General features: G+C 41.2%; 1 protein-coding gene across 1 annotated transcript; it reads right to left on the reverse strand.

Annotated features, from left to right (window-relative positions):
• Positions 1-463: 463 nt before the first annotated feature.
• Positions 464-9,531, reverse strand: LOC311505751 (tumor necrosis factor alpha-induced protein 2-like). Its single transcript, XM_084569490.1, has 11 exons — positions 8,897-9,531; positions 6,954-7,629; positions 6,165-6,276; positions 5,859-5,981; positions 5,229-5,323; positions 5,039-5,131; positions 4,838-4,964; positions 4,340-4,459; positions 4,101-4,256; positions 2,623-2,744; positions 464-2,506 (listed from the first exon to the last, which is right to left on the reverse strand). Exons 1-11 carry the CDS (start codon positions 9,204-9,206, stop codon positions 2,305-2,307), a joined length of 2,136 nt encoding a protein of 711 aa, XP_084425616.1. The 5' UTR covers positions 9,207-9,531; the 3' UTR covers positions 464-2,304.
• Positions 9,532-15,889: the final 6,358 nt, after the last annotated feature.

The raw sequence follows: 15,889 nt of genomic DNA on the forward strand, positions 1-15,889 counted from the left end.
CTTTCGATCAGAAAATTTTAGTAGCTGCAGGAAACTCTGCATTAATATGATTTTTATTTGCAGGTAATCATTCAGTTTTCCTGAATGTGTGTGTGTGTGAGGAGAGTTCTGTGAAAACATGTGTTTTTTGTTTTTAATAAAATCCCGTAAATCTGTCTGTCTCTAGTACATCACTAATAATCCGAATAAAATGTGTCACGTGAACACCACATGGGGGCACGGGAAGGTTTCGTTTGAGCACTGCTAGCATCCCATGGAGAGGTTTGTGAGAGGGTTTACCAGCTGAACATGAGCCTTTATCAACTAAAAACACAACTTCCAAAGCAAAGAGGTAACAGCACAGGAGAAAATATAAGAGACGCCTTGACAAAGGACAAAGAGGAAGGCAGGACTATGCAGTAAAACAACAAGAAACAGATTACAAAATAAGAAATGTAGGCAACACAGGTGCAGGTTGGAATGCAATGGCTGGAAACCTGTTGTAGGTATGACAGGGAAGCAGGATCCAAAGTTTAGTTTAATAAGTTTTTATTGTGAAGGAAACAAAAAGATCAGCAGAGAGGAGCAGGGTGATACAAATACCTAACAGACATCAAAGCTCAGAGGGAAATGAAGGAAGAACAAAAGGTACATCAGGTAAGAACACATCTATCCAGGTTAAGTTAACAGACAAACTGAGCAAAGAAAAAGTGTCAGGACCATGTAGCGTCTGTTATCATCACTTCCTGTTTTATTTTGTAGTCTGAGTCTACTGAAGTCTGTCTTCCTGTCTAGTTCCGTCTGTAATTGCTTTCCCCGCCCTCATGTGTTTCACCTGTGTCTCATTGTCTCCCTTGTTTATTTAAGCTCCATTCCTCCTGTGCCAGACCGTCTTGTAGGATTTCCTTAAGCGTTCCAGCTAGTTTCTTTGAGTGATTTCTTGTTGTGGCGTTAGCTTATCTGTATTCTATATTACCTGAGCTTTTGCCTGCCGGACCTCTGTACCTTTGCCTGAATCCTGATTTCCTGGTTTTGACCCTGGATCTGATTAAACTACCTCTGAGCCTGCCTGATCCCTGACCACCTGATCTGTACTTGATAGGAAGAGGCAGGATTATTATTATTATACACTGAGAACTAATGAGGGAAGAAGAAACAGGTTAGACCAGCTAGGCCTGATAAAATCAACCCACCCTTTGCGGCTATAACTGCTTCAATTCTTCTGGGAAGGTTTTCCACAAGGTTTAGGAGTGTGTTTATGGGAATTTCTGACCACTCTTCCAGAAGCACATTTGTGAGGGACTCTGTGCAGGCCTAGTCAAGTTCTTCCTCACCAAACTCGCTCATGGACCTTGCTTTGTGCACTGGTGCGCAGTCATGTTGGAACAGGCCATCTCCAAAATCTCCAGAATCTCTTGGTATACTGAAGCATTCAGAGTTCCTTTCACTGGAACGATAAGGGCCCAAGCCCAGCTCCTGAAAAACAACCCCACACCATAATCCCCCGTCCACTTCACACTTGGCACAATGCAGTCAGACAATCTCAGCTGTCATCGGGCAAGGGGCTGGTTACACCCTGGACAGTCTATTGCAGGGCCAATTCAGAATCACCAATGAACCTAACCAGCATGTCTTTGGACGATGGGAGGAAGCTGGAGTACCTGGAGAGAACCCACGCAGACACAGGGAGAACATGCAAACTCCACACAGAAAGGAACCAGTGCCTGAACCTGGAACCTTCTTGCTGTTAAGCATCAGCACTAACCACCATGCCACTATGCCGCCAAAATAACCAGATATTCAAAACTAGATTACAAAAACAAGAAAACATGTGAACTTAAAACAAGGAAACAGTTGACTCCGTGCAACTAGTTTGACCAGAAAGCACTGATGGGATGTCTGGATGGTTGAAAAGTGTGGATACTGCAAACTGCACTGCACAGCTTAGACTGAGGGATATATTACTTAAAATAAGCAAAGTGATCTGCCAGTAGAAAAAGCCAAGATTCTTTTAAAACAAAACTAAAAACCAATAAGAAAATCTCAATAACAATATTAATTTATTATAAATATTAATTATGAAGATAAATTAGGAACAAAATGCTTATAGGGAATGAAATACAAAAAAAACCCCAAAACACCTAGTAAATAGACTTATCTTGGTAGATAACTAAAGACAAATATAGTAATATAGACAAATTGGTTTTGTAACGTTGGTGCTCGTAGTATGATCCTAGCATCAGCCCTGTTCATGTACAACTAATAGTCCTAATTAAAGGTCTATAGAGTTTTAGCTGTTTCAAATTAAAAGCATTTAACCGCCTTTTATTGTGAAGCTCCCTTACAAACACATACTGGTAATATCCTGAATGTCTGTGTCTTGAGAGTAATTTTGGAGAAAAATTCCCGGGCATCAGCGTCAGCCTTTTTTTCTTTCAAAGAGTCCAATAGAGTTTCTTTGATGTTGCTCCTGTCGTTTTTGGAGAGGTTCGTCTTGATTTTGAGCAAAGCTGAGACGTGTGCCTCACTGTGGGGGGAAAGAAGGCATGGAAAGATTGTTATGTGACGGTTTACACTCGAGAGGACGCTTCACTGCTGTCTGTGTTAAAGTTAAACCATAAATGCAGAGGTGTAGGTGGTCACCTGAGGTCAGGATGAGCAATTCCCAGTGCAACTACTTGCATCTGTATGGCGGGGATGTCCTGGAGCTTCAGCACTTCTGCAATCTTGGTCAGAATTTCCTTTAACCAGTCGTCCTGTGATCCCTATGAAGACCGGAGCTAATGTTATTGGGTGAAGTTTCAGTCTTTTGCATGTGACACACGCTCACTTGCCAGTTCATTAGGTACACTGGTGAAAACGTTAAACAGTTGTCCCTCGCTATAACGCGGTTCACCTTTCGCGGCCTTGCAGTTTCGCAGATTTTTTTTGTGCAATTTTGCATGTTTTTTTTTTTGTTTTTTTTAACAGCGCATTGTTTTCTGCGTCCTGATTGGCTAAGGGACTGTAGACCATTGTCAATCAATCTCCTCCGTACGGTGTCTCTTGTACAGTACAGAATGCGTTCAGCTTGCCAAATTTACATATTCATGGGTTTCATCAGGTCCCTTTCCACAGGTGTTTTAATCAAGCACCATGCAGTCTACATTCATAATCTAGGTGCTTGATTTTAAACACCTGTGGAAAGGGACCTGGTGAAACCCATGAATAGCTACAGTAGGCCTATCTTTGATCGCTGACAGTGTGACTGAACTGCGGTTTGCAAGTTATTGAGAAAAGTGTATAAAGTGTGTAGTGAGGGGTTTTGCAACCTTAAAACATTTATAATCATTGTAAAAAATAAAGCTGACTGGCTACTTCGCGGATTTCGCCTATTGCGGGTTATTTTTAGAACGTAACTCCCGCGATTAACGAGGGACCACTGGAATATAAAACAGCCCTGCATAAAATCTTAACTTTATGAAGGTTCCGGTGTTCAACGTTAGTTTCAAATAACTGAGAGAGCTGCAATTCAACAATGTTTTCATTCTTAGAGGCTGTAGTTTGCATCGACACGTGTTCCTATTATTTTGTCAACCTCATATTAGTCTAAACACTAATTCATTCCAGTTTACCTGCACCACAAACTACATCCAATGATCAAACAGTTGAATTTCTACCTTTCTGACGCTGTTTCAACATAAACTGAACATTATAAGAGTCATGAAGATAAGATTTAGTCCAGGACTAGTGTACCTAATGAAATGGCAAGTGACTAATGTAACTTAGGTTTAAATATTGTCATGATCTTTTTATCAAAGGACAAGACAACAACCTCATCCTCCAACATTTTTTAAATGTTCAGCTATTTTTCTACCACACCAGCTCCAAGATTGTTTTTGCTTTGTTTAAATATAAATTTTTCTGACTAAACTCTCATCAGTACTCTGAGCTGGTGGCACAGCCTGCTTTTGTTTTCATCATCAGGAGACTTGAGAAGCTTTAGATGGTAAAACCAAAATTCCGTGCTCCTGAAGCCACATTAATATAAAAGTAAACGTGCACATTAACCAGATTTCAGCCTGAATTCAGTCTGAATCTGATCAGTTTGTTGTTCAGTCAGTGTGTGGTGACGCTCTCACCATCTTCTGGAACAGGTTGTGTAAACTCTCAGCGTTGTCTGTCACGGTGGCGTAGGCCTTCTCCTGCTGATCCTTGTCCATCAGTTTGACGTCTCCTCTCAGCAGCCTCCTGACGTATTCCTCCGTCACTTCCTGGTGAAGCTGGCCAATCAGCTCCTGAAATGGATCCCAGCGTCCAATCAGCAATCAGGGCACATTATAGTATATTTAGTTTTAACTTTAAACTGTTTAGACTTTACCTGATAACAGGACTGTTTGGGACCCTGAAGCTCCTGGAGTTCTCTTTCGATGCTGACCAGCAGCTTCTCAAACTCCTTGTTGTTCAGCCAGTCCTTCGTTGCCAGCTTCTGGTAATGTGGCTATGAGAGATACAAACATAAGACTTTATGTTTTGATCTTTAACTTTTACCACAAACACATCGTCTATTATTTTTTCAAACAGGAGGAAGCTGTTGATCTGCTGGGGACTGTTTTCAGCAGTGGATTAATTCACATTTGATGCTCTGTTAGAGGATGATGGGACGTGTCAGACAGATCTAAAATGGTTTTAATTTAATGGCATTTTTTAGTAGATATTGGAGAAAAACTGAAGAAGGCATTTGGTTGAGTGGCTTTGTTTGGAGATGTACCATGACCTGGATGACTGAGAATCTCCACAGACACGTGGCTCAGATGAATTCATATATATTGAGACTTGTTGACAACAAGAAAGAAAAACTACCTTTAAATGAACTTACCTTGAGGTTCTTGTGCACAGGACTCAATAAATACTTGTGTGCAGATTGTTTCATGTCGGTCATGACAGACAAACAGCTCCTCTGCATGTCCTCCTTGAACAGATCTCTCTTTCTGACGAGGACGTCCCTGCAGACAGACAGAGCACACATGAGCTCACTGTCCTCTGACTGTTTTCATTTGTCGTCTGATCACAAACGTACCTGAAGTCTTCAATGCAGCCGAGGTTTGCTTTGACGAACGCAGCGCTGTTGGGCTTGTTCTGCTTGATGATGTCTTCGTGAAAGACTTTGTACCTGCACGAGATGAAGGACACTTCTGTTAGTATAAAACAAAGAAAAAGGTGTCTCAAAATAAAATGACACCTTAGGAGATCACATGACGTCTCGTTACCTCTGCATTGAGTCTGATAGTTGACGTGTTATGTTCTGGGCCTTGTCCAGGTTTCCTACAATTGTCTCTGCTGCTTTCACCATACTATTGATGAACTAAAGACAGATGGAGGACACAAGTCAGTGACAGTAATTACTCTACACACTTGTTTTGTTCATATTTGTTTTGGTTTCGTACAGTTCCCTATGGGCCACGCTGGGTGGAGGTGGGAAGGCACAAATAGGAGAGGTACTAATTAATCTGGCAGGTGTGCTGCTTACACAGTTTATGACAGTCAGCGTTGTTTGTTCCGTGGCCAAAATGTGAGCCTTTGTTTAGTTTGTTTCTTTTTAGCTTTTGGCTCCAATATTTCATAAATATAACAAAATTATTAAGTGATTTCATGATTTCTGCATAATTCTGAGACTGCAAGGTATCCACAACCTTTTATCTGACAATTCTTTTAGCTCCATTTTTGGTCTATACCAACATTTATCTCGTTTGCTAAATGCTCCAACAGTTTTCTAGTAGCTAGTTTTTAAACTTCTGTCTACACTTTTTGGAAACTGTGCTATAAGCTACATAAGCCCAGTCAAAGCCCCTCTCACAGACATCATCATGCTTCGACGTCATGTCGTATCGATGCTCTACCTGGATGATGTCGTAGGCCACAGGACTGACATAGCAGCCATCCTCTCTTGTCGGCTCCTGTCCTGTTTTCCACTTTTCCACTTCGTCGTCCAGGACTCGTTTGATGTAAGTCTTCAGCTCAGCCTGAACACACAACAACAACATGTCACGTTTAACATACAGTCAGTTCATGCCTATTTGTTATTTGAGGCTGCTGAAGACTGATTTTCCAACCATGCAGCTGCTGTAAAACCTCCAAAACCTACATGTGATAATAAGAATAAACTAAAAATGCAGCTAACGTCTAATTAAACCCTCTGGTGTTACCTCTTGTTTCTCCAGATACTGTTGCTCCAGAGATGTCAGTAAGTCTTCAGGCAGCAGCTTTCCCAGCGCTCCCGCATTGATCTCTTTGGCCAGCTCTGGGTTTTGGAAGATTCTGCCACACAGAGGAAATATCTTTCATGAGACACATTCAGATTTACCTCACTCTGCCAGCCCACAATGTATGTTTCTATTGGAGTTTTTTCAAAACAAGGGCAGGATGCAGCCTGTTGAACACCAGGGTGTGACCGTGTCGCAATAACTCAACGCTCAATGTCAAACCCTAACGTTGAGCTATAAATACATCCAGGTGCCTCTCCTGGATGAATTGCTAGTGTGTGCTAACCCTAACCCATATAGAGAAATAAGAGATAAGATGATTATAGAGGTTTTCCGTTGTCCTGATATTCTTGATGGTGGTTAAGAACAGTTACACCGAGTGATTTATCATTATCATTTATTTTGGAGAAAAACATCTGGAAACCAAAAACAAATTCGATCATGGAGTAAAGTTTTTATCAAGACGACCTTTTATCCCGTTGTTGGAGCTATTGGAAGGACAACATGGCCGCCAGAATGATTTCCATGTTAGCAACAGCAGCAGAAACACTGTCCCTAAAATCAGCATGTTATTTGAATGGATACGTTTGTATGATATAAACAATATAATATTATAGACTAATAATTGATTGACTAATGAACTTCCTGACAGACAAACATCTCTATGTTTAGGCTGCAAAGACAAACAACAGAAATATAAAATATGAAACAAAGACTGGATTAATAACTTACCCTGGATAGTACTCATTAACCCACTGCAGGAGGAAAGCGCGGTTCTTGGCATCCAGATTTAATTTTGCAATCTTTCTGAGTCTGCTGCTGAAGATTTGGTGGTAAAGTTTAGCGTAAAAGTTACAGATGTCCATGTCAGGCGGGTAGCAGCTCTTCACCACCTTCACCACCAGCAGCAGGTCCTCCTTCAGCTTCCTGCCCATGTTCAGGATGTCTGTCTTGATGGACGACTGCTTCTCTCGGTTAGCAGGGGGTGTCATACGCCCTTCAACCAAGGCGCTCAGCATGGAGTTGTGGGTCTTCTTCCAGTTGCAGGGCCTCCATGGTGGCGCCATCCCACTTCTGCTTTTCCACATCTGGTCCTGCTCCTCCTCCTGGGCGATGGCCTTCACGGCGGACGTTAGAGCCGCCACATGAGCAGACACCGCCGTGTTGTTGTCATCGTTGACCTCCTCTCCACTGAGAGACAGACTCTGCATCACGGTCTCCATTACAAGGTTTTCAAGGGCCCTGTGGTATGTAGCGAGCTTTTGTTCTTCTTCTTTGGGACGAATAAGATCCTCTGCCTCTGTTATATTCCCAAACAGATGTTTCTCCTTGTCTATCAACAGCTGGCTGGCCTCACAGAAGCGTTGTTCCTCGAGGTGCTGCTCAAATGTGAGGATCACTGAGGAGGCTAAACAAAGGTTTACAATGAACCGTTGGACACTGGAATAAAATTATGCATTCAAACTTCAATCCAAATCTAATATGCAGTAATTTAATTGTTTATTTTCTTCCACGTATTTAGAGTAACTACATTAATCTTGCAACAGTCCTTCCTGAAATCATATTTTACATGATTTTATATCTCTGTTCCTGAAGTATTAATGTTAACAATCAGCAACTGGACTGGAGCCTTCTTGTCATCCACTGAAGGGTGTCCATCGGTCACAGAAGGACTTTTTCCACCTTTAAGACCTCTGGGACTTGTCCAATTCCTGAATGATCTTCTTGCCTTGGCTCCCCTGTTCTGCTCTGTGAGAAGGGAATGGAAACTTGAGAGCCCTTTGGAAGTCTTGTACTTTGGACTAAACTACGCTGCAGTTCCATTTATGTCCACTAGATGCTGTATTTCAGAGTCGAACCTGTCAAGTCCAAACCGCGTACACAAGTCCGAAGTTTCACATAAACAATCCATGGTGTTCAGTTGGTAACTTCGGTCATGAGAGGTAATGGTTGTTGGAGTCTAGCTAGCTAACGACCAGGTAAATTTACATACGAAATCCAAGCGCATAAAGAAACTACTAAAAAAATCTACACGACTAAATCAGAATTTATCAACTCACCATCCGTCTCCATTATTTTTAAAAATGTCAGCCAACGCGTCACGAGTCACAATCTCACAGCTTTCCAAAGATTTCCACTTGCGAAATACCACAAGATGGCGCTGTTCGTACAAAGTTTAACTCATGAACACGATAAACATGACTCCATTTGAAGGCAGCAATGTTTCAGCTGTCAGTTCAGAATATCTCTATTGAGTGGTAAATGTGTTTTCCTGGATCTAATACACTTTTTATGCAGCAATCTGATGAATCTCATGGGCGCTTTTGGATATTACAACCATTTTTTAATTATTACTGTTACAGAATTAAGTTATGAGACGTTATTGTGGTTTTGAGCTGATATTCAACCAAAGTAGAGGAGCTGAATGTAGAAGACACACGGGACAACGGCGCTTGCACACACACAATAAACCCCACAGCTAAAACAAGTTCACACAAGTTGAGGATGTTTAATATGAAGTGAATGAAGCAAAGTTTCATTTGATAAGATTTCTTATCTTATCAAATGGAACTTGTGTTAGGACTTCTCTGCTGCTCAGTGGGTTAAAAGTTAAAGTTCCCACTGTATCCATGTACTGTTGGCTGAATCATCAGAACAGAAACACCAACTCTCACCTTGTGTCTCCGCTACTTCCGATGGTGGAGGTGAGACCATAGACTGTGACCTTCTGAGTGCGGGCCTCGGCCTCGGCCTCACAAGGCGCATGCTTTTCCTGAATGTATTCCACATTCCCAGAGTGGTACCCTTGGGCAACTCTTTGCTCTTGGGGGACGCCTGCTCCTTCTTGGTGTCATCCTTGGACTTGCTCATGGTTTCTGACATCTTATCACACTCTGAGGAAAGAACTGAAATTAAATAAAAATGTCTGTCTGCTCGCTGCTCTAGTAGCGGCTGTTGTTTGACAAACAGCAGGACAGTCAACATGTCCCACAACAAGGAGAGACAAGGAAAAGGAAACTCTTGAATCTGAAGCTACAGCGTGTAAAAGACGAGAGGCAATTTGTCCACTAAGAAATCTTCCTTCTCACGTTTCATGATCCATTTCATCTGTTTTTAAGTAAAAAAATGTCGACACAGTGTTGACAAGAGGAGGTCATGAAAATCAGCTATAATGAAAATAAAGTTTTTTTTAACACAACCTTACAGAGACTTGTTTTAACCATTAGAGTGAGGAACATGTTGTAGCTCTTTTTAGTTCTGTAATAGGTCAATTAATCAATTAGCAAACTATTTTACATTTCTTTTTAACCATAATATCTCATAAGCTTTTTGTATTTAGCTTGAAGACTTGATGCTTTGACATAATCTAACAATAAACTGAATATCTTCTGAGTTTTACACATCCGTCGGACAAAACAAGATACCAAAAGTAGTCATTTTTAATTGTTTATGATTTTATTTTACATAGTAATAGTAATAAAAATAAGAATAATTTAATGAATTTCCATATAATTAACTATCTTTAGGCAATATAATATGATTTGGGTTTTCTACATTCAACATAATTTCTGAGAAAATATTGACATGTATATAATACATGCAAAGATTAGATTATATTAGATTAGACTGGAGTCCTTAGTTCAGCACACTGACTCTTACCTTGAGTGAGAAGGATTAACTGTGTCTGACAAATAAACGTTGAGTAATCCGCTTTAAAGAGCGTCTTTGTTTAAACAGACTTGACACCAGCAACCAGAACTTGTCACCTAAAGCAAAGTTTCTACATGTAAAGGCAAATATTTATAAGAGAAAAAGAAGAAGAAGAAGAAAAAGAAGAAGTGTTGCCTTACCTGTGAATGAAAGCCCAGGTGAAAGCCACCGCAGCCACTCCACTTTTTGTTGCAGAGCTACTTTCACTTTCTTTAATAATGAAAAAGATAGCAGGAGGAATCTGTTGCGTAAAAGCAACGTGAAAATCTGGGCGGACAGGTTTTTTATTTTTTCCACATAACGCAAACATCAATCAGAGTCATTGTTAATTATCGACTCTGATTGATGTTTGCGCTGTGCACCGGAGGAGGAATGTTGAAACAATGATAGTGAGCTGTAAGGGCAAAGTATGATTAAACTGTGCATTTACTTGCTTCCCTTTATGCTACTCTCTATGATAAATCTGCTTCTTTTCAGAGAAAGAAATTACATTTTTATCGCAGCACATTAGTTCACAGATGTAGTTAAATATGATTTTATATACATCTTTTGTGGTTTCTTGCAGCCGACGGGAAAATTAAGTCTGTTTGTGGCTGAGTTTTTTTACTGAACCTTTTATTTAACCAGGAAGATCTCATTAAGAACCTCTCATTCAAGGGAGTCCTGGCCTAGATAGGGAGCAGCAAATACAAGACACGGTTACATTTAAGACAAATAAAATAAAATTCATTCTGCAACATATTCCATGCAGAAGCTACTGAGTGGATCAGAGGAGTCCTTTTACCCAATTCAGTACAGACATGTGGAACAGAAAGCAACAAATGATCTGGTGAATGGAGAGAGTAAGGATCAGATCTTCTCTAGTAAATAATAAAGTTGATTTGGGGGGAAATGAGCCAATCTTACATATCTGTGATGCCCAAAAGTAAGTGCACTTCTAGGTTTACAAGGTAATTTCAAGGACAAATTAAATCTAATCTAAACTAATCTAATTGGAGAAATCACGACACATGTTTGTGGAAGTGTTTGATGGCACGGACAACGGAGCTTTCTCTAAGAGTTTGGAATCTACAAATAATCGACAATCAGACAGATTGAGAAGAAATGGAGGAGATTTAAGGAGACCGTTCCCCTCCACAGGAGTGGTCCATCAACAAAGAATTCAGAGGCCAGGTCGACACCTTGTGCTGTTTGAGTTGTTCCTAAAGTGTTTTTGTGTGTGTGTCTGTGTCAGACTGCCTCCTGCTGGGGATGGCTGCTGCCATCAAGGAGTGTCATTGCTATGGTGTGGGGGTGCCTGGTCTGGTCTAGGTGGGTGCTACATGTCTAAGTAACATCTACACCAATGAATGCCAGGTCCAGAAGTTTCCCAACAGAACATTGAATTGTCAATGTTATTTTCTCCTGTCAGTGGTTTTAATGTTGTGGCTGATGCAATGCGTGGCTTTGACGATGTGGTGGCAGCAGAGAGCTACATCTCTAATGTTTCTCTCACCATAAAGTTAAAGGTAATGCTCAGCAATGTGTTATCAACGCAGCACAGAAGATCATCCATCACTCCATGACATTGCAGACACACGCTTCCTCTCAAGAGCAAAAAAATATTGTGAAGGACCTCCAACCCCACCCTCTTCGGTTTGACCTGCTGGATTCCACACGTTCCCATTCCCTGCCAATCTTATCGTATCCTGTTATACAATGACAGTAAAGGCTTTTCATTTTACACCATTGCTTTGCATAATGGGACAATGCATGCACAACTGAAACAGAAACTGATCTCTGGAAGGATCAAAACGGTTCCCAAAAAAGCTGCCACGGGCTGACTCACCGGCCGTTTTCATTGCAGCAATTAATCTATTTATGACAAATGCAATGGTAGCTTTGACATGAACTTCTCGTGCATTGTTTACATTTATTCAACTCAGTTCAATCTAAGAAATGGTGTAATGTCTTTTAGGCATTCTTTATGTGCCTTGTAGACAAGCGGGTGTTTCATTTGACCTTTCTTCAGGTTGAAGAATCATTGACCCACGTGGTTGTAGTCATTCTTCCTATATCCTCATGTGAAGACATGTGTTTGCATACTAGTATGCATACATACTGTATATATTTCAAGTCAGATTTCAGTTGTCAGTTTTTTTAATGTACTGTTCATGAGCTCTGAGCCTAAACACATATGGAGCATTAAAAGCTTCGTCTGGCTTCAGTCCTGCCTGTGAGCTGCCGTCTCTTCCTCTGCAGGACGGACTGAGCTCCCTTGAGTCACTGCAGCGCACACATGTCTCCTCTTCTTTACAGTAAGTCATGTGACTTCCTGAGAATACCCACAATACACCGCTGAGACTAAATCACCCAGACAGGACTGCAGCTGGGTCACCCTGCCTCTAGAATAGAACCACAAGTGGATGTGTGCCATGAACTGGATGCTTTCTGTTTGAGTAAAGCAGTCTGTAGTGGTAGTAGTGTTCATGTAGTGGGGGAAGAATGAACAAAATAGTACTTCTGTTCAAATGAAAAGCCCAGCAAAGCTTAAATATAAGAAAGAAGAAACATGGCTTGGTGAAAATATATTTACATAAATATATAATATAATGTATTTGCATTTTTAGGCCTACATCTAAAATGTATGTTTACTTTTACTAAAATGGGTGTAGCATTGTTTTTCTTAATTCCTGTAGCTTTGAATTTGGTATATTTTTTAGACTTTTTAAAAAAGAAATATGATTTAAAGTCAAAGTTTATTCATTTTAAGTTAAAAAACAAACATGCAATACTTAATAAGAATGAACAAACATTTCTTCACGTTAAAAGCCCAGCAAAAATATATTTTATTGTCATACTTCATTGTCATTGTGACAATGGAATTAAGTGCAAAAGTCAAACGTTATAAAAAAGTAATATGGAGCACATACAAGGAGGAAAAAAGAAATACAGCTTGGTTATAAATCCAAAAACATATGTTTACTTTGATTAAAATGATAGGAGAGTTTTATTCGGTGACATGCAGGTCAACACCAACACAGACTGTCTGTCCATGCTGCCTTTCTCCTGCTTCAGCTTCCTGATGCCTCAAAACTAAGGAAACACCGCAGGTGAAATGCAAGTTCAGCACATGGACAGGAAAAGCTACGGTGTAGTTTCTCTCAGGGGGTTTGATCCAAACCGTCACTTTTATTTCACAGGAACATGTACGCATTTATTATTCCTTCTGCAAAACTTTCTTCCACCTTCAAAATCAAACACCAAGCGTGAACTGATCCACTGCCAGAAATTGGATTTTGTGGATCTCGTCTTTAGTCTCACTAAATACTTGTTCCTCAACATAATTTGAAATCTTTGAGAGTGAGCAGGTTTTAATCTGAACCTGCAGCTGCAGATCAAATAAAGTTGGCAGGTGGTCGAGATGACATCTAGAACAGATCAGCCAACGCCATCGACTGTACATAAAAGAGAGATGCCACGTGTGACAAATCTATTCAGTGTGACACATGGAGTGTGTTTGTGTTCACGGGTTTTCTGAGGAATTAAGAGCTTGTGAAAAATGATAAATGTGAAGCGGATTTGATGAGTGAAATTCCGGTTTTGTCATGTCAGAGTTTAAGGTGGCACACCGAACTCACCAGATTGTGTAAATATATGTGAAATGTAAATTTGTAAAATGTGAGCACCTCTTGTTTAGTAGCTGCAGGAAACTCTGCATGAAATGTGATTTTTATTTGCAGGTAATGTGTGTGAGGAGAGTTCTGTGAAAACATGGGTGTTTTGTTGTTAATAAAATCCCATAAATCTGTCTGTCTCTAGTACATCACTAATAATCCGAATAAAATGTGTCACGTGAACACCTCATGGGGGCACGGGAAGGTTTCGTTTGAGCACTGCTAGCATCCCATGGAGAGGTTTGTGAGAGGGTTTACCAGCTGAACATGAGCTTTTATCAACTAAAAACACAACTTCCAAAGCAAAGAGGTAACAGCACAGGAGAAAATATAAGAGACACCTTGACAAAGGACAATGAGGAAGGCAGGACTATGCAAGCACATGGAGAGAGGGGCTAACGAGACACAGGTGAGACTAACGGGGGCGGAGCACACAAGCAGAAACCAATCAAACAAACGAGGTGAAACAGGAAGTAAAACAACAAGAAACAGATTACAAAATAAGAAACGTCTGCAATACAGGTGCAGGTTGAAATGCAATGGCTGGAAACCTGTTGTAGGTATGACAGGGAAAAGCAGGATCTGAAGTTTAGTTTTATGAGTTTCACTGTGAAGGAAACAAAAAGATCAGCAGAGAGGAGCAGGGTGATACAAATACCTAACAGACGTCAAAGCTCAGAGGGAAATGAAGGAAGAACAAAAGGTAAATCAGGTAAGAACACATCTATCCAGGTTAAGTTAACAGACAAACTGAGTAAAGATAAAGGAAGAGTCAGGACCACCTAGTGTCTGTTATCATCACTTCCTGTTTTATTTTGTAGTCTGAGTCTACTGAAGCCTGTCTTCCTGTCTAGTTCTGTCTGTGATTGCTTTCCCCGCCCTCATGTGTTTCACCTGTGTCTCATTGTCTTCCTCTCCCTTGGGTATTTAAGCTGTGTTCCCCATTGCTCCTATGCCAGATCTTCTTGTATGATTTCCTTAAGCGCACCTTAAGGGTCAACCCAAGCAGGGCAAGAGGCAAACGCTATGAAGAAAATATTGCCTACCCTAAGTCAACACTACACACTAACACATTACTATCATTGCACTGCACCTTAAAGGGAGAAAGGGACTTCATGCACCTTAATCAGTAAGGACCATTTCACTCTGTAGTAAGAACCTCCAACACCAGGGGGAGACAGAGGGCTACCTCAGCCATGTTTGTTGTTCTTCAGTGCAAAATACACTATATTGCTCATCTGCCTCGACGTGCTTATGAATTTAAGGGTTATCCCATTCTTAATCCATTGAGTTTGATATGACGTCGGCCCACCCTTTGCAGCTATAACAGCTTCAACGCTTCTGGGAAGGCTTTCCACAAGGTTTAGGAATGTGTTTATGGGAATTTCTGACCACTCTTCCAGAAGCACATTTGTGAGGGACTTTGTGCAGGCCAGTCAAGTTCTTCCTCACCAAACTCGTGGATCTTGCTTTGTGCACTGATGGGCAGTCATGTTGGAACAGGCCATCTCCAAAATCTCCAGAATCTCTTGGTATGCTGAAGCATTCAGAGTTCCTTTCACTGGAACGATAAGGGCACAAGCCCAGCTCCTGAACAACAGCCCCACGCTTGGCACAATGCAGTCAGACAAGTACCGTTCTCCTGGCAAGCTCCAAACCCAGATTGGAGACATGGAAACCCATTCCATGAAGTTCTCCATCCACTGTGCTTGAGCTAATCTGAAGGCCACATGAAGTTTGGAGGTCTGTAGCGATCAACTCTCTATCAACGTTCCTAATCACTTCCACTTTGTTATCATACCACTGACAGTTAACTGTGGAAATTTCATGACTGGACTTGTTGTGCGGGTGGCATCCAATCTTCACTGAGCTCCTGAGAGCGGCCCATTCTTTCACAAATGTTTGTAGAAGCAGTCTGCATGACTAGGTGCTTGATCTTATACACCTGTGGCCATGGAAGTGATTGGAACACCTGAATTTATTTATTTGGATGGGCAAGTGAATACTTTTGGCGATATAGTGCATTCATTCATTCATCTTCTGTAACCACTTTTCCTGTGAAGGGTCACGGGGTCTGCTGGAGCCAATCTCAGCTGTCATCGGGCAAGGGGATGGGTACACCCTGGACAGTCTATTGCAGGGCCAATTTAGAATCACCAGTGATCCTAACCAGCACGTTTTTGGACGGTGGGAGGAAGCTGGAGTACCTGGAGAGAACCCACGCAGACACAGGGAGAACATGCAAACTCCACACAGAAAGGAACCAGTGCCTGAACCCGGAACCTTCTTGCTGTTAAGCAT

The sequence above is a fragment of the Chelon labrosus genome, assembly GCF_963514085.1.
Source record: "Chelon labrosus genome assembly, chromosome: 20".
NCBI classification, from domain to species: domain Eukaryota; kingdom Metazoa; phylum Chordata; class Actinopteri; order Mugiliformes; family Mugilidae; genus Chelon; species Chelon labrosus.